Genomic DNA, 22,813 nt, shown 5'->3' with positions numbered 1-22,813 from the left:
TTTTTTAACCAATGTTTTCAGCTGTTAGGGTAAATGTTCCCTTCAATCTGTCCTTCCTTCTTTCCTTCTTTCTTTCCTTCCCTGCTTCCTTCCTACCTCCTTTCTTCCTTCCTTCCTTCCTTCCTTCCTTCCTTCCTTCCTTCCTTCCTTCCTTCCTTCCTTCCTTCCTTCCTTCCTTTCAACAAACTTTTGCCCTTCAGCCCCATAATACGTTTATTTGGCCGTGTCATTATTGATATTAGTCAGTCTCTCGTAACTACAAGTGTCAAATAAATGCAGTCGAGTAAAAGTACAAAATCTCCCCAAAACTGAAGAGGGAGAAGGAAAGAAGGAAGGAAAGAAGGAAGGAAGGACGGGAGGAAGGGAGGAAGGAAGAAAGGGAGGGAGGAAGGTAGGGAGGGAGGAAGGAAGGAAGGAAGGAAGGAAGGGAGGAAGGAAGGAATGAAAGAAGGAAGGAAATGAGTAAAGAAGGAAGGAAGGAAGGAAGGAAGGAAGGAAAGAAAGGAGTAAGGAAGGAGGGGGGAAGTAAAGGAAGGAAGGAAGGAAGGAAGGAAGGAAGGAAGGAAAGAAAGGAGTAAGGGAGGAAGGAAGGAAAGAAAGAAACGAGTAAGGAAGGAGAGGGGAAGGAAGGAAGGGAGGAAGGAAGGAAGGAAGGAAGGAAGGAAAGAAAGGAGTAAGGAGGGATGGAGGGACGGAGGAAGGAAGGAAAGAAGGAACAGTCAACAGAGATTGGGTCAGTTTGACCCGGGAGGACAACAGGAGGCTTAAATGTACTTTAGTAGTTATTTTTCCTCCTCTGAAGAAGAACACACACATCTGTTGTTCCTGCTGTACTCTCCAACCCCCCCCCCCCCCCCCCCCCCCCGGTCATGTGACTTTGGAGGTGATGTCATTGCTGCATCCATTCAGCAGCTTCTCACAGCGGTGGGATTGTCCTCCAGCCTCCAGCCGGCTCCATCCCTCCGACACAGTATCAGCTTTACAAAGACCAGAACAGTGTCCGCCGGGCTTCTCTCCATCTGACAAACCAACACAGTGAATCACTGCCGTCTCTGTTTGTCTGGTCCTGCATGACAAACAGCTCATATCAGCCCCCGTGCGAGGCCTCTCCATGCCTCCGCCGTGCAGATCTCTGGACTCTCAGACTGTTGAAAAAAAAGGGGGTTTAACACACAAGCAGAACAAAGGACACACTGTTCCTCTGTCTGGACTCCTCTGTGGGCTTCAGTCCCCAGTTGGATTACATCATCTTTACACCCCAAAAGCAGCGAGGGAAGAAAAACTGCTGCCTACAAGGCTCAGATCGGTTGTTCCCAACCTGTGGCTCTGGATGATTAATGGGAGGGACGTGAGATGATTAACAAGTCAGGAAAGAAGAAGACAGTAGCAGTTTGCTCTAGGGAGGAAATGTGAGACTGTCAGACGTTCATAGTCTCCAGATTAGGGCTGGGTATCTGTACTCGATACTCTTAACCCTTGTGTCGTCCTCCCGGGTCAAATTAACCTTCTTTCCTTCCTCCATCCCCCTTTCTTCCTTCCTTCTGTCCTTCCTTCCTCCCTTCCTCCTTCTTTCCTTCCCTCATTCCTTCCTTTCCTTCCTCATTTTCTCCCTCCCTCCTTCTCGCTTTCTTTCCTCCCCCCTACGTTCTTCCCTTCCTTCTTTCCTCTGTCCTTCTTTCCTTCCTTCCTCCCTTTCCTCTTTTCTTTTCTCCCTCCCTCCCTCCTTCCATCTTTCCTCCCTCCCTCCTTCCTTCTTTCCTCTGTCCTTCCATCCTTCCTTCCTTTATTTCCTCCCTTCCTTCCTTCCTTCCTTCCTTCTTCCTCCCTCCTTTCCTTCCATCCTTTATTCCCTCCCTTCCTTCTTTCCTTTCCTTCCTTCCTTCTTCCTCCCTTCCATCCTCCCTCTCTTCCTCCCTCCCTTCCTTCCTTCTTCCTCCCTTCCTTCCTTGACTCGAGGACAACAGGAGGGTTAAGGTATCGACCGAAATAAATCCATACCAAGTAGTATGGAAGCGTCTCCCGTTAAACGATACCTGCAATCGATCCTTTTTGCACCCAGAACAAAAAAAATATGACTATTTATACAGACTTGCAACATGTGATTAACCCTCACACATACATGGGTTTATAAGTGTGTGTGATGATGTATGTGTGACCCACCTGCTGTTTTTGAGCATTTTGTATTTATTGAATATTATTAGTATGAAGACTTTCGAAATGCATTTGTGCAAAAATCTAATCATTTAGATATGAAGGAGTTGGTGGCATTTTATGTAATTTAATGCTTCTATTCACATGATGGGTATCGAATTAAGTACTCAGCTGGTATCAGTATTACTTTAAGGGTACTTCGATTAGTACTGGTGTCATAATTTCTTAAATGACACCCAGCCCTAGTCCAGAGGATGAAGTTTACGGACTTCAGTAATCTCCTGACTTTTCCTTTAGTGTCACCAGAAGCTTCACATTTTGGGTTTCTAGTGAAACATCTGAAGGATCAGTGAATGGATTGCCATGAAATTTGGTACAGATATTTATGGTGCCCAGGAGATGAATCCTAATGGCTTTATTGATTCTCTTTTTTTTTTATAATATAGGCAGTTTTTATACTCTGACCATGGACCATTGTCATGACCTGGACCATTGTTTCCTCAGCCCATAGACTTTACATTGTTATGATGTCTCAGATTTTTAAGTCTCTTTTCTTGGCTTGAGGAGAGATTGGACCTTTCTGGAGAGAAGAAGAAAAAAACCTGGCTGACCCAGGCGGGGAGTTCTGGTCCTCTGAAATGATGCGAACGCGGAAGTAACTTAAAACTGCATTCTATCAAATGGCCACCAGGGGGCGACCGTTTTGGTGTCAAAAGGACTTCCGTCTCTATACAAGTCAATGGAGAATTCACCAACTTTTCACTTGATTTCTAACCTCAGTAAATGTTTTCAAAATGTGTTTATGGTCTCAATCGCTAGTTTAAAGCCTTCTTCAATGCAGTATGATGTTCATTTGGGACATTTTGGCCTCCCTGATTTTATATTTGACGATAAAGCAGGGTATGCATTAAGGCGTGGCTACGTCGTGATTGACAGGTTGATTGGTTCAAAGGTTCAGGAGGACGCCTCTTGCTCCTCTTGATGCCCATATAAGTAGAATCCCTGGGTTTTTTTTACCCAGCATGCACCTGAAATTTTCAAGATGGCGATGCCCAGATCCCAAACTATTCGCTTCCAAGCAGCAGTCCACAGACCAATGGGTGACGTCACGGATGTTACGTCCATTTTATATACAGTCTATGGGCTGACCTGACAGAATCAACAAACAGCACTGAAGCTAGGAAAGGAAAGACGAAATAAATGCACTACTCAAAACAACCTGAATAAATGAATGGAGAAACAACAAGCAATTAACATCCAATCATGCTCTGTGGTTTGTTTAAAAATGTCCAGTTGATTCTTTTGCCATCTTGATTCTAAAATAACACATAACTCTTCATCAAAGTGCAGAGACATGATGTGACTTGTGTTTGGGGGGTCTTAAGTAGCATTGCTTGGCTACAAAACTCAATAATTTTCATCACGTTTCAAAATATTTACCTTATGTAATCAGAAAACACAAGAAGATGGAGACGTTTTTCTTCAGTAAATGATGTTTTATTGGTCTTCACCACACTTTTTCCCTTTTTAACAATAAATCTGTTTTCTATTTTTTACCTTTTTAAGCATTTTAAAGAGAGATAAAGAGAATATTGCACTTAAAACAAGAGATGAAAGTAGAACCATGAAGCAGAAAGGAGGAAAAAAACAATCACAAGGCTTTTTCTTTACAGCACAACACGGCCAGGTTACATGTGCCTCCTCAGTACCGGACAGCCTAGCTTTTTAAATATACATCTTTTAAAATAGCATTTCTATGTTAAGTCAGTTTTTCTTCAGCTATTACAATACAAGAGAAACTCAAAAAAGGTACACATGCACGTACAAGCAGGGCTCACTGGAAACCAACAGTCTTATGATGATTTGATTCACGGCAGGATTCAGACGAGTCTGAACACCACAGATATTTTTTTTATTCTTTTATACTTATTTTTTTGCACAATACGAAAATGTAGCGGTTATGTGTGTGTGTGTGTCTGTGTGTGTGTGTGTGTGTGTGTGTTTATTACGCTTTGTCTGGAAAAAAGTGTGAATAATAGGAAATCCTCTATAGATAAAAATGTACTGACATGAGTGAGCGGAGTCTCTCGTGTCTGGCAGTCTGGAGTTTTGAGTGGTCTGCTCATATGTGAGTGGCGTTATGATATTGTAATTATTAGCCTTTAAAGTGATGCAGTATTAAGTAAGGAATGCAGAGTACATTGTCATTAACTTGATAACGACTTGTCAACAGCACAGTGGGTTAACTCGCAAAAAACACCGGCATCAAAGTTAACCCTGTTTGATCGAAGAAGCCGTTAATGGATCTTTTTTTTTTAACGAGGCAGGAATAGAAACTTCAACTCAACATCAATATCGTATCAATGTGGCAGTTATCATTTCTTATTGATCATTTTGTGACACCTGCAGACAGAAATCATGATGTTTAAAACTTGTATCCTGTCGTCCAAAGTGGCGTTTTTTAGAATCTGCACACTTTAAGTTTACTTAAAAACTGCCCTGCAACTGAGTCGTGGTGTATCGCAGGCTACAGTAAGGACAGAGTAACCGATGAGTCAGATGTACCATATGATGCACGGTAACCAAGGCAACCAGGAGACCGAAGAGTCCCCCCAGGTGGAGAAGGTAAAGGTAATCTGCATCTTCACATTCAAATCATCTAGAGCCACTGAGGTTTTTTGGGGCTCGGCTCCCTGCAGCCCTACGCCTTTAATTTATCTTAAAGAGCCATCGCCTTCATGTGCATGCATCTGTTGTACATGCATCACTAGATGTGTTCATATAATAATATACAGAGGAATAATCTGTAGGTTTTTTTTATTCATTTTTAAATTGTGGTTCATAAAATAGCAACCCTGATGAAGCTTATTGGTCCGCTAATTTGTTAAGATAGTTGTTTTTTGTTCCTGGTTAAAATCCTATCAAATTACTTTAAAACTTATCAAAATATAAAATCATCAATATCAAAGTAAAACACATCTACACGTACTATTAAGTTAATAAAGTGTTAAACACATCCACTGAAATATCAGAAAGAAATTAGTTTAATAAAGCAATTTTAAGAAAGCAACGCAAAAAAAAAAAAAAAAGAAAGTTGATTGTGGCTTTAAACTATTTTTGCAAACTCAAATCAAGACAAACAAACAAAAAACAATTACTTAAATAATGAAAGGGGAGAAAAAATAAGCATGAGATTCGAGTGCAAATACTGAAATTGCTAAATTTTTGAGAACAGCAAAAGCCGCTTTTTAAGTTTTTGCACACATGGTTGCTGTTTGTGCTTCTTCGAGTGGCAGCTCCGGGAAATGAAAAATACTGAATCGGTGCTTTAAAAAGTGCTGTTTTTTTTTCTTTTTTCTAATGCTCAATATGTACAACTCATACCTTTTTTTTTATTTGTATTTTTCTTTTGTGCACTGACCTCACCTCTCACCTCTCACTTCTCACCGATAAAAACCTCTCACAACCACAGAGGAGACCAGCTCGCCGAAGAAGCCTCTGCCACAAAGCCGCGGATGTATTCTGCACGCCGGCATACATTAAAATCTCAACGACGGGGGGAAAACACACATATTTCATTTCTCCTTCCCAGCACAGCAGGACAGAAAGGCACATGTGGGTGACAGTCTAACCTCTTAACCACCAATCAAACCAGCCCACATCTTGTTCACCAAGCAAATCTCAAAGCAATCTTTCCCTCGCAGCCACATGTTCCTATCATTATTATTATTACTGTTGCAGTGGAATACATTCTTCGTTCTTTGACACAACTTTTTGTATAAAGACGCAGCAACTGATGCAAGGTTTTTTTGTCTACTTCCCTCCTTCGTAATGAGCTCTGAACACAAAGTGCTGTTCTGTTCTGTATGTAAAGATATAAACAGGTATAATGCTTTTTTTTTGTGTGTGTGTTTGTTTGTTTGTTTTTTAGCAGCATCATCGCCTCTGCCTGCAGTTCTCCTCGTGATTCTCATCTTAACGATATGTTAACTGGAAAAAACACAGAAAAAACACATCAAACGGCTACAGAAACAATTAACGAGAGAACTGAACTGTCAAATTTTCACTGTAGGAAATAACAGCCACTGAGAAATTCTTACTTGTAACGAGTGATTTTTTAAATTTATTTTTTTGCCACTTTTGAGATAACCGTAGAAATATCATAAATCACTACAATACTATAATATTTTTCCCTATGCTACGGCAAATATACTCAAAAGATATCTTGTAAAGGACCGCCGGGATCCATTTGAATGTTTTTTCTATATCTCACTATGTCGGCAGGGAGGCACGAAGTTCAACACCGGGTCATTGTTTGTAGAGGAGAGACGGAAAAAGGGGGAACGTGGAAGAAAAGTAAAGTAAAACTGATATAAAGTGATTTTATATTAGGAAAATGTTTGAATTTGATCAGCTGTAGTGTGAAATATCCAGCAGAGAAATACAGAGTTTGTAGTTTGTTGCTGGCTTTAAGGTGCGTGAACTTGTGCTTTTAAATTTAAGTCAATTAGAAGCATCAGCATTTAAATTTTAGTTTTTTTTTTTTTTTTTTACAGTGCAACGGGCATGTTGTCACGGCCAATCAATTACAGGGTTTGGAAAATAATCATAAAGAAAAAAAAACAAGTTAAAAGACAGAAAGAACTGCACTCGCCCTTTCACAGGACTGAGTATTAATCATGTAGCGTGGAGGAGAAGGACGTAGTTGGTCAGAAAACTACTAAATGGTGATAGCCACGATAAAGCTTATAAATGAATAAAAATCTAGGAAAAAATAAAAGATTAGACAGTTATCCAGATCTGTCTCTTTTTGCATATCGCTGAGACAGATTTGCATATCAGGCTATCGAGAAGGAGCAATTAAAACAAAGAGGAGGGTAAGAGGAGAAAGAGAGAAAGAAAGGAAACAAAGGAAAGGAAAGGAGGGTCTTAAAACTCAATCTTGCAGGCGGGGAAAGACTCGTCCTGCATGACGACGGTGCTGCTGGAGGCCAGGACCATGATGTTGAGCTCCTGCTGCTTCTCGTGCGTCTGCTGGTACCATTCGCGGGTCACCTCCGTGTCGTGGGTGGGGATCAGCGTCACCTGAGGGAGGAGGGGAAGATGGAGATGTCATGAGGGTGAGACTTAAAGGATAAATGAAGCGAGGACAACTGAGGAGTCCTTTGGAACAGATAATAAACAGTTTTGACGTTGCTTATCATTTATATGCAGACGATATACTAATCTACTTTTGGGCTAACTAGGTTCCTAGACTGTCTTAAGGCTATTAAAAACAGGACAGAAGCTAATTTTCTACAGCTCAATGCTTAAAAGACTGAGGTTGTGGCTTTTGCACCAGAGAAAGTTGTCCCTGTGATCATTAATTATTTGGAAACTCTTTCCTGTGCTGCCAAATCCAGTCCGCATAATTTAGGGTCATCGTTCCACTCCCATGTTAAGCTGCTGACCACATCCTGTTTTTTTCCATTTGTATCCTTTTATCGCTGTTGTAATGAGAGCATCCTGACATACGGCATGCTGGTGTGGTTTTCCAGCTGCACTGCTGCCGATATGAAGCCCAAATATCATTGGAACACAGCAACCAGAACTCAAAGACTTGGACAAAAGCTGATGTCTTTCGTAAGGCCACAAACATAATCAAGGACTCTTCCCACTCACGACACCAACACTTCACCCTGATGCCCTCTGGAAGGCGATAAAGGGCTGTGCGATCTTGTACTTCCAGACTGCTTAACAGTTTTTATCCAAGTGCCTTTATACTTTATTGTCTGTTGCTGTTTTTATGTGTATTAGCCACAGAGATTACACAATTTCGTTGTACTGCTGTGCAATGACAATAAAGGCTTCAATTTGAATTGAATTGAATCTGTAGTTACAACAAATGAACTAAAAGATGCTTATTCATGCCTTCATCTGTTCTCACATCGACTACTGTAACACACGATATTCCTTTCTCAGTGTTTTTGCCCTTGATCGTCTACAGCACTTTGTGACTTATGTCTGTGGAAAAGTGCTAAACAAATATATTTTACTTACTTACTTAAATGAACATTCACATTTTTTCTAGTGCAAGTAAATCAGAGCCAATTTGAAGCATTTTTTGTAAAACTTCAAGTCTTCATGTGAAAGTAACTCACGCCCACCTCCATCCTCAGGGAAATAACAAATATCAAACTTCGCCCACACTTAATTCTTGCTTTGCTGTCAAGAGGAGGGGTTTCACTTCACATTCATTATAATATCTCTCCCCACACACACAGAGGAGTCCTTTCTCTCTCTCTCTCTTATGGAAGTGCAATAAAGCCCAGAGCCATTTCCAGCTGTTGTTGATATTATAACACACAAATATCTCTTATAATTTAATGAAATCTAACTTTGTGTAGGAGGTGTGGATTAGGAGTGAGGGCTATTTTATAGATTATAATGCACAGAGAGCCAAAATGAAACCTAATTTTGAATCCAACTGCCTATAATAAGGGAAATAACAAAAATACAGTCTTTTTCGTAGTTTTTAGTGTTGTTTGTACCGTATATTTAGATTAGAGTTGTCTCTTTTTGACTTGCACTGAAAATGTTTATTGAAGCTTGGCTGAGGAGAATCAAAGTATTATCAATACACTCGTCTGCTGCACGATGTCACCACGATTGAGAGGATACTGTCCTACGTGGATCGTCTGTAAGGCTTCATAGATAGTACCATGAATACTCTACGCCCATAAATGGTCATACTGCATCTACAGCATATGGAATTAGCCTATTGGTTTATTAATCTTACAGACAAGGAAACGCCATTACCCATCTGTAGGTTTAGGGAGTCAGGAAGTCATATCCTCTGACCTTGGTTGCCACAGTAACGCTGTGTTTTCATTCACTGTCTCAAGGAAAAGAGACAGTATGTTTCTGCTGCTGTCTCTTTATTGTGACCTCAAAGCCCATGTTTGACCCTAAATATGGAAAATTCCCTAACAATCAGGATAGAGAGGACCAACGTTTTTGAACATCAGAGATTACAGCTAAAAACTATTTTAGAGGAGAGTTTTGGCGAATTTTAAGAATGTGAAGGAAAACATTTTTAGTTGGGCGCTGTGATTGTTCAGTTTCTAATAAGCAAGTGCTGGAAACTGAACACCAGGGAAACTTTTATATTTTGACGCCCATTAATTTTAATGCTGTAGAGTTCACTGCTTCTTTTAGTTGGTTTAGATTACAGTCAGTGAGCTTATGTTGGCCTACAGCGACATGAAGTGACCAAACACTACAATCAATGTTGTTAAATATATATTAAAAGCATAAAAAACTTAAGCCAGTGTGATTTACGTACCACAGACTACTTTTTTGCCAAATAAGCCAAGACAAGTTGGCAAAACACAACATACACAACATAAATGAGAAAGATAATTTTAGAATAAAAAGGTAGTCTCTGTGCAGATCTCAGTAAAGAATTGTTACCTGAAGATTTGATCCCCACTGAGCTTTGCCCTCCAACAGTGCATCGAGAACTCCCCGGCTTGGTTCGCCGCTCGGTCCGTCGTTCCCGCTCACCACGTAGTACGCAGAGCGAATGCGTTTGAAAAACTCTTGGTCCACGTTCTTGGCACTGCAGTGATTGGGAATGTAGGCCAAGTCCACATAAATAGGAAGGCCAGAAGCAGCTGCAGTGCCGGATTTCTGAGAACCTGATTGGGAGAATAAAAAACAAACTGTCACTATCATGCGTTAAAACATTTATCTTCAAAGTTTTCTGATTATTTCATTTAATTAATTCTTCTCACCTGAACTGCTCTTGACACCGTTGGTCATCCCCTTGCCGGGGTTGTAGCTCGATCTGGAGAGGTCATCGTCTTTGGAGCCTTGTCCATCCGACAGACGAGACATACGCGAGCTCTTGTCTGTGTCCTTCTTCTTCAGCGTTGTAGTGCGAGGAGACGGCGTCTGTTTGACCGGCATGGGAGACTTCTTGCGCCTGGCCGGTGAAGCTGATTTGGTTTTCCCGGACGCCTTCTTCAGACCTTTGGGTTTTGTCTCTTTTTTAACTGTGCCGTTCTCCAAAGCGTCAGGATCCACCATGCAAACGTCTGGGCGTGGGGGTTGAGGGTAAGGGTCCATGAGGGGCGCGGGAGGAGGATCGTTGCTCCTTCTAGAGGCAGATTGATGGCTGCCTGCTCCTGTGGCAGATAATTTATCAACTGGCATGTATTCTGCATCCTCATCTGAGTCCATGTTGCCGTCACCAGTGACAGAGGGGTATTCCTCGGTACCAGGAGGAACATCGGAGTCTGACTGAGAGCCTAGAGACTCGCTGACGGAGGTGGGCGGTGTGTCCTCTGTGGCCAGACCGAGTCCTGCTGACATGCCACCGGCCTGTTGCAGAGAGCTGCTGTGAGACTGGTGATGGTGCGGCTGCTTGTGAGCCCTTCTCTTGACCGACAAGTCGTGCTCTTCTCCCTCCTGCGACTGGTCACTTTTTTGTCCTTCCTCTTCGTCGTCTTCATCGCTGCATAACTGCCGCATGCTGGGGTTGATAAAGGAAGGCGAGAGGTCTTCTTTCCGCGGCTTGTACTCAGAGGAGGAATATCCGGGAGAGCTGCGGCTGGCATAAGAGGAGGTGGCTCCGATGGGTCCGGTGAGATCCTGATCGCTGTCGTCGTCGTCATCGTCGTCGTCGTCATGCCCTCCTCGGCTGCACTCTTCAGCGTAGAATGGCGAGCGGAAAGGCTGATCAGTTGAAGAGAGCGAAAGAGGGCGGGCAGGGTGCTCTGGCTCCATCTCACACTCCTCTTCAAACTCTTCATCGTGGCGATAATGAGGAGGAGAGTCACCGGGCATCATCCCTATCTGTGGCTTTGGTATCTCCCATTCGTAAGTACTCCTGTAGCCTCCTGCTGCCTGTTTGGGCTCCACCTTGGCAGGGTCTGAAACTGCACAGATGGCAGCAGAGAGGGGGGAGGGTGTGCTGACCTCTGTGGGGCCGTTAGCTGTTTCTGGCTTGCTGGCCTGGAGAGGGGAGGACATGTAGGAGCCAAGAACATCTGGGAGTGCACCACTCTTCTTTTCACTGGCAGCTGGAGCGACGGGCTTGTCAGAAAATGAAAGGCTTCCAGCTAGGCCACTAGAGGGCGACCTCCGAGTCATCTCACGCATGTAAACCTCCTCATCCTCTTCCTCACTGCTGTCAGTCTCCTCAAAGTAATGTTTGCCTTCTATGTCTGGACGTGGTGAGGAAGTGACACCAAACAGAGCGGCGCTGGCTCCCTCTTTATCCTTGGAGAGATTAGCAGGTTGAGAGAACAGACCTGCTGAGGCCCCAAACCCACCAACTGTATCCAGCTTGGACCCTTCAGACCACTCAGGCTTATAGAAGCAGTCTGATTGAGGACCTTTGTCCATAATGCCACCTAATGAAGTCGTATGCCCCTTCTTTTCCTCAGCAAAAGCACTGGATGATAGTGAGGGCAAGGATTTAATCTCATCGAATGGGCTGAGGGGTGAAAAGCGAGCTAAACTGGAGGTAGTCTCAGCAGTGGTTGTAGTGGTGATTTGTTTCTCAGACACTTCCAGATAGTTGTCTTTGGTGCCAGCTGAGCTGGAGAACGGAGTATCCATGACCAGTGAATGTTCCTCCTTAAAGGAGGAGTACTCAAAGGGAGGCTCGGCAGAGGCAGGTGTCTCCAGCTCCTCTCCGAACTGACGGCTGGTGGAAAGGGAGCCTGAGGTGGAGGAGGAGTAGCTGTAGGCCGAAGAGGAGGAGTACCCAGGGGCAGCTGTGGTCGTGTACTGGAAGCTTGTGTCCAGTGATTTCTTGCTCAGAAGGTCTGGTGTCTTCTCTTTCTCAAAATCAGTATCAGCTCTGTCACCGTGGTAGAAACTGTCCTCTGTTGATTTCAAAGTGAAATCCTCTTTAGCTTTGTTTGTGGTCTGACTTGATAAAAATGAGTCTTTCTCTCCACCTGCATATGAGTATTCAAACCCGGACGAGTAGCTAGAGAAACCTGTAGCTCCTAAATCCATTGGCTTTCCACTGAGGGGTGAGGAGTCAGTTTTAACATCGTTTTGAGTTTTCGTGAGTGAGCTAGAGAAGCTTTCTGTCTCATTCGGCTTCCCCTGACTGTTATAACCGTATCCAGCCATCGTAACCATAAACTCAGGCCTGTTAGAGCCGAACATCTCAGTGATTGGACTTTTTACTTCCTTCTCAGATTTCTCTTTGGCACCTTTCTCCATACCAGCATCAACAGCACTTTCATCCTCCTCCTCTTCTTCTTCTTCCTCATCGTATTCGTCCTCATTATCATCTTCTTCAAGAACCTCGTCATCATCGTAGTCTTCCTCATCCCTCGCTGTTAGTTTTCGCATATCGATCTCCAAACAGGCTCCTTTCTCGCCGTAGCCTGTGGCGGCGGCTTTGTCGACATCAAATCCTGTCATAGAGGAGTAAGTCGGGGACTTAGCGCTGTCAGTTTGGCTTTTAAAAGAGAAGGAGTCTTTTTCTGACGATAAGGAAGTGGACGAAGCCTCAGGTCTGTCAGCAACTGAAGGGAATCGACTAACTGCGCTGTATTCAAATGTCTCCTTTTCTTTTACCTCTTTATTAAATGGTGGCACAGCAGGAGTGCTCTTGGAGTCTAGCCACGATGGGGTGGAGGACTCTTTACCATAAGAGGCGGTAAATCCCTCCTTCTCTATCTTGTCAGTGGCTTGTACAGGAGATAGGGGCTTGTGTTTCTGCAAATCTACTTCACTATTTGCTGCGTCCTTCTCTGTCTTATCCAAGGACTCTTGAGCATATAAATCAGAGTCCATTGAGCCTGTTTTGATGTCATCATCGTCACCGTATGAGAATGTTTTATCGTGCACATATGGCGTGTCTTGTCTTATATATAACGCCTTTTCTTTGCTTTCCTTCTCTGGGTAATTATAGAGATTGAAATGAACGTTTTTCTCTGATTCATTATCTGTTTTCTCCATGCTGTCCTTGTCTAACTCTGCTTTACTCTGACCTGTAAATGGGGATTTAGGCCCTACCCCACCTGGGGAATAATCTTTGTCATCTTCGTCGTCATCATCATCTTCATCATCTGAGTACATGACTTTTGGTGGAGCTTTAGGTTTCTCGTCTCTGCTAAAGGCCACCTGTGTCTTCTCCTCATCTTCATCTGAGTACATCACTTTTGGTGGAGCTTTAGGTTTTTCGTCTCTGCTAAAAGCCACCTGTGTCCTCTCCTCATCTTCATCTTCATCTTCATCTGAGTACATGACTTTTGGTGGAGCTTTAGGTTTCTCGTCTCTGCTAAAGGCCACCTGTGTCTTCTCCTCATATTCATCTTCGTCTGAGTACATCACTTTTGGTGGAGCTTTAGGTTTCTCGTCTCTGCTAAAGGCCACCTGTGTCTTCTCCTCATCTTCATCTTCGTCTGAGTACATCACTTTTGGTGGAGCTTTAGGTTTCTCATCTCTGCTAAAAGCCACCTGTGTCTTCTCCTCATATTCATCTTCATCTGAGTACATCACTTTTGGTGGAGCTTTAGGTTTCTCGTCTCTGCTAAAGGCCATCTGTGTCTTCTCCTCATCTTCGTCTGAGTACATCACTTTTGGTGGAGCTTTAGGTTTCTCATCTCTGCTAAAAGCCACCTGTGTCTTCTCCTCATCTTCATCATCATCTTCATCTGAGTACATCACTTTTGGTGGAGTTTTTGCCTTCTCGTCTCTGCTAAAGGCCACCTGTGTCTTCTCCTCATCTTCATCTTCATCTTCATCTGAGTACATCACTTTTGGTGGAGCTTTTGGTTTCTCGTCTCTGCTAAAGGCCACCTGTGTCTTCTCCTCATCTTCATCTTCATCTGAGTACATGACTTTTGGTGGAGCTTTGGGTTTCTCGTCTGTGCTAAAGGACACCTGTGTCTTCTCTGTGATCTTGACTTCTGTTTCTATCTTTGCGGATTTTGCCACAAAGGAGGAGTCGTCATCAAGGAAGCTCCCCTCTTTTGCCTCCATGAGCTTAGCCTTAATAGTAGGCTGTAGATCCTTTTTGGCAAAGAAATCAGCTTCGTCCTCAACCTCGTTTTCTTCATCGGATTCTTCAGAAGCTTCAAACGCTGTCTTGTCACCTGGCAGACCAACAAAAGAGGTATTGTCAGACACAGATTTTTCTGTTTTCTGAGTGTCTGCTTTCAGATTGGTCACCGCCTCGTCTTTATCCTCACTCTTGAAGGGCTTGTCCTCTGTTGGAGAGTAGCCACTGCTAGTAGGAACAGACTGTGTGGGTGAGGCCAGTCTCATCGTGCTGTCATCTGGACTCAGACATCTTTCCTCACTCTCCTGTCTGGAGTGGGACTCTAACCCAGGGGAGAAAGATAGAGGGGGTGAAACAGACTTTATCTCAGCACCAGTCTTAAATCCCTCTGTGCTGAAGAGAGCCTGGTTCTCTTTGACAGCCTGTGTGGGAGAGTACTGCGTGGTAGAGAAGAGAGGAGGAGGAGGAATAGTAGCAGAGGGAGATTTCTCTTTCTCCTGGAGCATCATGGAGGCTGCGTGTTCGTAGCCCTCTTGGAGTTTCCCCAGAGGGATGTCAACATTTGGAGTCTGGTCCTCATCCTCGTCTTCCTCATCGTCTTCTTCTTCGTGGACTGCCGCGATCTTGGCGTCACCCTCAATCTCAGGAATTTGGGGATGGTACTCATCAGAGGACGGAGACTTAAAGCATTTGTCGTCCTCCAGAGAGGAGGTGGGTGAGATGGTTCCTGCCGAGTGGAGATAGTCCTTCCCATGGACGGCCTCTACACGCAAGGGGATATTGTTGATGGTGTCAAGCATGAGCGAGTTCCTCCCAACTTCCTCGGTCTGAGGCGCCGTCACCGAGGTTATGGACTGGTCTTCAGCTACAGATGTGGCAAAAGAGGACAGTTTGTCATATTCTGTGATGGATGTTGCTGAGGAGATGTGTTCCTCCTCTGCGAGAGGAGCAGCGATGATGGCAGGGTACGGTGCAAGCTCAGGTTCGTGACCTCCCATGAAGGGTTTCGGTTTGACATCAGACATGACAGAGCCCTTCATCTCTTTTATACCGTGCATGGAGTCAAAGGTACCAGGGACATCAGGGACAGAGACTTCATAGGAGGCCACATCATATCGTAGCTGTGGGATCCTGTCTTCTGTTTCCTCGTGGATCTCCTCATCAGAGAAGGTCTGCTCAGTCTCAGAGTAACCGGGAATGGTCTCATCTTGGATGAAGGAGAACTGCTCCGATGCTGCCGATGGTGCAGCTAGTCCAGGCAGGATTTCTTTTGGTGAAGGTTTTTGCTCAGTTGGCTTGGTGTCCCACTCCTTTCCAGCTTTGTCTTTCTTTGTCTCCTCTGTTTTGTACTTCAGAACCTCGTCGTCTTCAGTTCCTTCGAACTCAGCTTTTTCAATCACATCCCCCTCCTCCTCTGAGCTGTCACTCTTCCTTGATCTGTCTTTTATGTCATCCTTTACAGGGTATTTGTCATATTTCTCCATTTTCTCCTCTTCATATTTCTTGTCAAAGCCATCACTTGCGTCCTTCTTTTCAGCGGCTGCACCCTTGTCATCCTTGTCTTGTTCTTGTTTGACAGGGGATATGGGTGAAGCAGGTTTTATCTCAGTGGTTGGGGGTGTGATTTTTTCATCAGGGAAAATTAAGGAAGAAACTTTAGTATCTGGGAACACCGAATGCCCAGACATCACATCGTTCTGTATCGGCTCACTCGTACGTTTGGACAGTTCTTCTTGTTTCAGAGCCTCAAAGTCCTCAGTGAGGTCTTCAGGGGAGGACACGATGGACCTGTCTGCCAGAGCTGCTGCTGCAACCTCAGCGGGGATGTTCTTTGGGACCGGCTTCGGCTTCTTCTCATTTGCTGCCTCTTTGCCGGCTTTATTTTTATCTGTCTTGGGCTTTGCTTGAGTCTTGGCCTTGTGCAGAGTTTTTCTCACTTCAGGTGTGAACGGCTTCAGGTCAGGTTTAGTGATTTTTCTCAGCTCTGGTTTACTCGGGTCCTTCTTTTTATCCTCCTTGGCTTTACTCTCTTTTTTCTCTTCTTTTCTTATATTTTCATCTTTCTTTACTTCACGTTTCTCTTTCTTTATTTCTTTCTTTTCTTTGTCTTTCTTTTCATCCATCTTGGACGCTTTCTCCTGCTTGATAGTTTTGTCCTTGGATATTTTCTTTTTCTCTGTCTTGACTCCCACGGGGGCCACCTCACTGTTTTTCTGCTGTTTGGTGGCTTTTAGGCTTTCACTTTTGACTTTTTTCTCTTCTTTCTTTTCTTTCTTTTCTACTTTATTCTCTTTAGTGAGTTCATTCTTGGACTCCTTGGATTCCTCTTGCCCACTGGTTTCTTTCTTGGTTGTTTTCGAGTGCGGCTTGGGTGAAGATTTGAGACTCTCTTTGCTGTCAGTTCTTGATCTCATTTTAGTCTGTTTGATGATGGGAGGTGGTGCACCAGAGGATATGTCTTTTTGGGTAGCCACTGGGTATCGCAGGAAGTCCAGGTGTTTCAGCTTCTCAAGACCCTCGAAGATTTTATTCTGTGGTGCATTTCCAGGGAAGAGCACCCTGACTATCTTTTCTGTGGGACGGTGAGGAATCCAGACTATGAGAGCAGTAACGGATGTCAAATACGGGACGGATATTTCTCCTTCTTTTCCATTTGACATCATAATCCCTGTCTTGGCTTTGCTGTTTCCAGCCCATTTTTGCATTAGAAACTGCATCTCCTTGCTCTCTTTTACAGGGTTTATCACATACATGTCTAACTTTCCCACGCCAAGTTTATGGAACAGCGTGATGGGTTCAATGGTGTTGCTGACAACCCTATTAAGAGGCTCTGGTGTGATGCCAAGCTTGTTAAGGTACTGCAGTGTAAGAGATGCTTCTTCAATGCTCTTCTTTACTTTCAGAGTTGACTCGGGCATCCGAAGCTTCTCTGGGACATTGAAAAACACGATGCCAAGCTCAGGAGAGATCAGGTTCTTCATCCAGTCACCGTTGCTGCTGGAGCTAGACCCTTGGTTACGCTCCTCCTCCTGCTCTGCAATCTTTCTCTGGAACAACCCATTAATGCCAGGAAGGTTGTCTGCCCCAATATGGGTGAGCAGAACTGAGTCAATCCTGTCCAGGTGGCGAACCAGCTTCCAGAAGCAAGACTTGTGCTCAGACCCTCCATCTACCAGGATGTTAAATCCATTGACAGCAAACAGAGCAGAGTCTCCTCTGCCTCCAGGGAAGATGTAGCAGCAGGGTTTGGACAGCTTCAGAAAACCTCCGGAGGTCGGGGGCTCCAAAAGGTCGAAGGGTGATGGCACATCCACTGTCTCTGAGACGTAATCGGTGAACTCTGTGACTCCGTCCATGTTGGGGAGGTGCGGTTCAGGGTTCAGGCGGTATTCCACAAGATTTTGAAGTGGCTGCTGCTCCTGGCTTTGGCCCAGGGAGCTCCAGCCACCGTCTCCCTGACAGGAAACAGTAAGCCTGGACGGCTGCTCTGAAGAGGCCCTGGACAGGACTTCAATCACCTGGGAACACAAACACAGAAAAACAAGAAGAGTCAAATTAAAATAACTGTGCTAATATTATCTGTAATAAATATACATACAAGATTTGTTAGGGGCCCTGGGGCAAATTTGTGATGTTGGGTTGTAAAAGTAACATTGATTTGACTTGACATGACACTCGGCTTACTTGAGGGTTGGAGATGATGTCGGAGAAGTTTTGCCAGGTGAAGGCTCTGCCTTGCAGCAATATATCACCTCCCTGCTCCGAGCTCTGGCCGCTGAGTATCAGCAACTTATTCCCAGCAAGGTCAGTGATCAGAGAGCGGATCTGAGTAGAGAGTAGTACAGAATAACCACTGCTGACATTAATGCTTCATAATGAAAAAAAATATCATACGATTCATGTGTATTAATCTAAATACAGGGAGTTGTATTATTTATTTTTGGTTTGAGAACTGCTGGATTTGCTGAATAAAACTTCAGAGTATGATACTCTTACTCTTATGATACTGATTTCAAATTAGAGTAGATAATGCAACACAAATGTGAATAAATGAAATGAAAAGTCGAGCATTGATTTTTAAGAACAGTCCAAAATGAATCATAATAGTATAAACAGTCAATTTCAGTCAGCAAAAAGGATAAAGATAGATATTTTAGACACATTTGGATTGTATAATCGTTTTTCAGATGCAGAATAAACACATGGTGCTGTGTATTTCTTAACAAATGTGTTTTTTGTGGCAGGTTCAGGGATGAGTTGTATTGCAGATTAAATGTTGGTTATGTATGGTTAAACACACCATCCCAGTCACTTGAATAAAAAAGTGTTTTCAAACTTTGAATCATTAGATTCAATAGACAAAAGCAATACTGAAAACTAAGTTATTTTAAGCAGCCAACTAACACAAATATTCACATTGAGGCAGTGGGTTTATTAAAGTATTAAAGAAGTGTCTGACACTGGGCTTCAGCTGAGAGTGACAAAGTGTTTTCCTGTTAATCAAACAAGCAATGATTCCTATCAGGGGAGACATGGACCTCCCATTGGTGCTAAATGATGAACAGTAGGTGCTGCTGTGTTCTTCACACGTGAAACCAACTTCAACCCGGACTGAACACTTTGGTCTGAAAATCCTCACAGGGATTTCAATAAATACTTAATACTAATACTAGAGCATGAGGTCAATATCACCCATTGGTTGTTTAGTCTGTGTCATTCGAGTGTGACTCACCTCTGAAGTAGCAGCCTCTTCTGACGGGTTCACCAACACCACTGTCTCCAGGACATCACTCTGATACTGGAGAATCCGCTGGCCTACATGAAACAGAGACAAAAAACCCTGATTACTACAATACTACACTCTGATGTCAACATGGTTTTAAATGTATTCGCAGTGTCAGAGGTGAACAAACTGGACAGACAGTTCGTCGAAGAGCAACAACCAAACCAGCATCGTGTCCAAAGTGACATTTGCAGGTGCTACAGGCCAGTTACACCGGATAAAAGACAGAGGACTAAATGTGTGATGGGTATTAGCTATTTAGCCAGCTAGCTTATGTTAGTGGTGCACTTTTACCCGGTGAATGTTTGTTTGGCGGCTCCTTCAACAAGCTGAGCTGCAGGACAAGATGTGTTCATGTTTGTAAGTTAGATGAGAAGGAGACTTTGGCAGGAAAGCTAATGTAGGCTGCTGTTCAGAGTCTGAGGCCCTTGTGTTGTGTATCAGGATGCGGTCAGGCTCAGTGTGACCGGCTGTTTTGCTCTATGACAGAACACCATGGCAAGTTCCAGCAAACGTTCCCATTTGAGGACGCAGGGTCGCAGGAGGTTAAATCTGTTTTTTAGGGGGGTCAAACTTTGTTTATCAAGTAGCACAAGAACTCCTTCACCTTTCAATAAAAGTGCCTGCATGCCTTTACTGTAAAATACTTCTTTGTATATGTCCTTTAATGACCAGTGTAAAGGATTTGTGACAAAACTCTAAAGAAAAACAGTTTTGCTTGCTGATTGGTTAAAGAAAACATCAATGTCGACAATACAACGCCCTGTCTAATAGGATTTTTTCAACGTAATTACTCTGCACATATGGTGGCAGTGCATAAGCGTCCTCAACCCCACCCAATCTCCTCTACTGCTCACTTGCCATCTTATTTCTCCAGTGGTGTTAACTAAAGCCCCCCGCTCCTCCAAAGAGCTTAATCCTGTGAATATGCTCATTTTTTTCATATACAATCACAACAATAACGCCAAAAAAAAATCCCCTCAGCCAAAAGCCTCATTGGCTGTTGCTATGGGGACACTTCTCTGGCTTTTGCTGCTAGCCGAGTTACACTGACCCAGTCTTGGCTGAGAGAGACGCATTGCAGCATTTCTGTGAGAGGGAGGGGAGGCTCGTACTGCATGGGAGTATGCACGCAGCTTCACATAGCACAGGAGGTGAAGCCGAGTGCCAAGGCAGCATCAGCAGCAGCAGCAGCAGCAGCAGCAGCAGTATTATAAATAAGCATGCAGGAGCTTCATCAGAGGATCTATATTTAGCCTGAAAGATGCTGTAAGCTCTTCTTTCATCTCGAAAATGTGAAGGAGCTGTCACAGGGTGTTTATCTCACCTATCCCCCACTGAAACAGAGAGAGAGAGAGGGAAAGAGAGGGAGAGAGAGAGGGGGGCAAGGACAACGACAGGTGAAGCACATAAATTAAGTACTCAGGAAGGGAAATGACATGCCTTAATATTCAGAGGTTGCATGTTAGGGTCAGAGAACTTAACATTCATAATAAAGTCACAGATATGCGAGGGACTGGAAGAGCTTGCCACTTTATAACAGCTTCACAAGCATCTGGTAGAGGCGTGAGAGGGGGGGAAACACGAGCCAATTTATGCAAACAAACAGCCAACAAGCCAACATCAGATCATCCGGCTGTTTAGTGAGTAAACACACTGTGGCCCCAGTTTATAGTCGCTGTTGTTTTTTTATCGCCACTTTCCCCGAAACACACCAACAGTGTGAGTTTGCCCAGCTGCTTATCAAACGAGTAGAGTGGAACTGGTGGTGGTTCAGTCTGTTTTTATTGAACCCAGGAGACAGTTTGAGTGTAAGAATAATAATATACAGCAGAGCAAAAGGCAAGTATGCAACATGAAGATTGTATTTTTGAATGAATTAGTGAAAAAATACCAAGGCCAGTTATTGAATTTCTGTCTTTTTCAGCTCGTTAATGAAGACTGAAGTCAATTGATTACTATGAGATCCTGGAAAATGAGCATTTTATTGATGTGGATGAAAACTATAAAATATATAATGCCAATTATAGCACTTTCTTGACTACTTTTACACGTCTTTATTCCGAACCAGCAGACCCGAAGGTGCATCTAATTAGCTCTCAATACATTTGGAGTCACATTCAGCCGCATTCATTCAAAGTCAGCAAACAGTGTGACAGTAATCCACTTTGATCGTTGGACCCCTGCAATTAATTTTGACGTGATATTTTCAAGGATGTATTACAGACTGAAGTTTAATTAATTACTATGAGATCCTGGAATATGAGCATTTTATTGATGTGGATGAAAACTATAAAACATTTACTGCCAATTTTAGCACTTTCTTGGCCACTTTAACACGTCTTTATTCCAACCAACTTTATAATTGGCTCTTGGTAAATTTCGAATCACATTTAGATGCATTCACTCAAAGTCAGCACACAATGTGACAGAAACCCACTTTGATCGTTGGACCCCTGCAATGAATTTTGACTCTTTTTTTGATGGTTTCAAGATGTATTCAATGGTGCACAGCTAATCTGCTTTGATTTCAGTTGTATACTCTGCTGTTGATGGTATGTGACAAGACGAATCTAAACATTTGATACCTATATTTAATGTCCATGTAACTTTTCTTACGTATTAGCAGTTTGTGAAGGTTTTTAGCGCTTGTTTGATGATTCAAGAACCACTTAAGTACACAGTGTTGACCAGTTTTTATCTTATGTTTAAAGATCAGTTTGTGATGCTTGAATTCCTACAATTGAAGGCGGTGGTTCCCAATCTGAAACATCAGGATCCCTCCAAGATAAATCTGAGGGATTATGAGAAGATTAACAAGATAGAAAAAAGGGGAAAATGTTTCTATGATAGAAAATGACGAAAACATGTGCATTTCTAGGTTTTTGGTCTTTTTTGTACCATAAGATAGTTTATATTTTTAGGCCTTTATCAATTGCTAAAAAACATCTGAGGTTAGAGATAATCACTTTTTTTTAATGTTCACAGTTCACAGGTATATACACCTTTTGGTTTCAGCTAGACTTGGCTTTTTTTAAGGTGTCAAAAGCTGAAAAGGTTAAGGATCCACCAATTAAGTGAGCAATAGTTCAGTAGTAAAAATGTCTCTTATATCACAGCTTTGACTTTCTTGATATTGTAAAAATACGCCAGTACTGCTCTAATGATAGGGATTATTTAAACCTGTTAAAGTGGAAATATTGCACACCACAGTGTGTTTCCAGGTGTGGAGCAGCACTCTGACAGGTGTGAAAAAGTAATATGAAACCTTTTGTGGCTCCAGATGGAGCTGTGTGAAATCTGATAAAGTGCTACAGGCTCTTTTATACAGGGATCCTACATTAGAGGTAAAGATCTCACATTGAGCTGTTTTTTTCTTTTTTTTAGACTGGATACACTGGAACAAACAAAGCCGATATAATGCTTTTACACATCATCCAGAGATGTGTCCTTAACTTTTATATATCCAATCAGAAGTAACGGCTTTCACTGTGAACCACACATATGATCCCAGAACAGTGTGGCAGAATAAAGGTGTAGCATTCCCACCTTGAACAGGATGTGTAAAAAAGCTGCAAGCCTGAAAATGAAAGAAATCGTGAGTGTGTGGAGTTCGTATGAAGTGAGGTTAGCTCCTCATCTCTACTGGAGGCTAGCAGCTCTTGCACCTTGCATTGTGGGTAATGTAGGCATCAGATTTTAACAAGGTAGACGATTATGTGTAATAAAAAATGACGATATCTCTGATTTAAACTGTACATCGTGAGACCGACAGTGTTACAGAAACAATGGTAAACTGGTGGGTTATATATATAATATAAATATATATAAAGAGAATTATTATGTTAAATCCTATCTGAGCTTTT

The 22,813-nt window shown here is 43.1% G+C and overlaps 1 protein-coding gene across 1 annotated transcript in view; it reads right to left on the bottom strand.

Annotated features, from left to right (window-relative positions):
• Positions 1-7,080: 7,080 nt before the first annotated feature.
• The window catches only part of map1aa (microtubule-associated protein 1Aa), a 65,039-nt gene continuing 49,306 nt past the window's right edge, over positions 7,081-22,813 (bottom strand). Inside the window, exons 3-8 of the mRNA XM_062415775.1 lie at positions 18,897-18,979; positions 17,849-17,989; positions 13,987-17,682; positions 9,927-13,209; positions 9,604-9,830; positions 7,081-7,236 (exon numbers count right to left, since the gene is read on the bottom strand). Coding sequence (XP_062271759.1) covers positions 7,081-7,236; positions 9,604-9,830; positions 9,927-13,209; positions 13,987-17,682; positions 17,849-17,989; positions 18,897-18,979 — 7,586 coding nt within the window. The remainder of the gene's footprint in view (positions 7,237-9,603; positions 9,831-9,926; positions 13,210-13,986; positions 17,683-17,848; positions 17,990-18,896; positions 18,980-22,813) is intronic.

This window comes from Scomber scombrus, chromosome 1, assembly GCF_963691925.1.
Source record: "Scomber scombrus chromosome 1, fScoSco1.1, whole genome shotgun sequence".
Taxonomy (NCBI): Eukaryota; Metazoa; Chordata; class Actinopteri; order Scombriformes; family Scombridae; genus Scomber; species Scomber scombrus.
The sequence above is the reverse complement of the archived record's forward strand: the minus strand, read 5'-3'. Positions and strand labels throughout refer to the sequence as shown.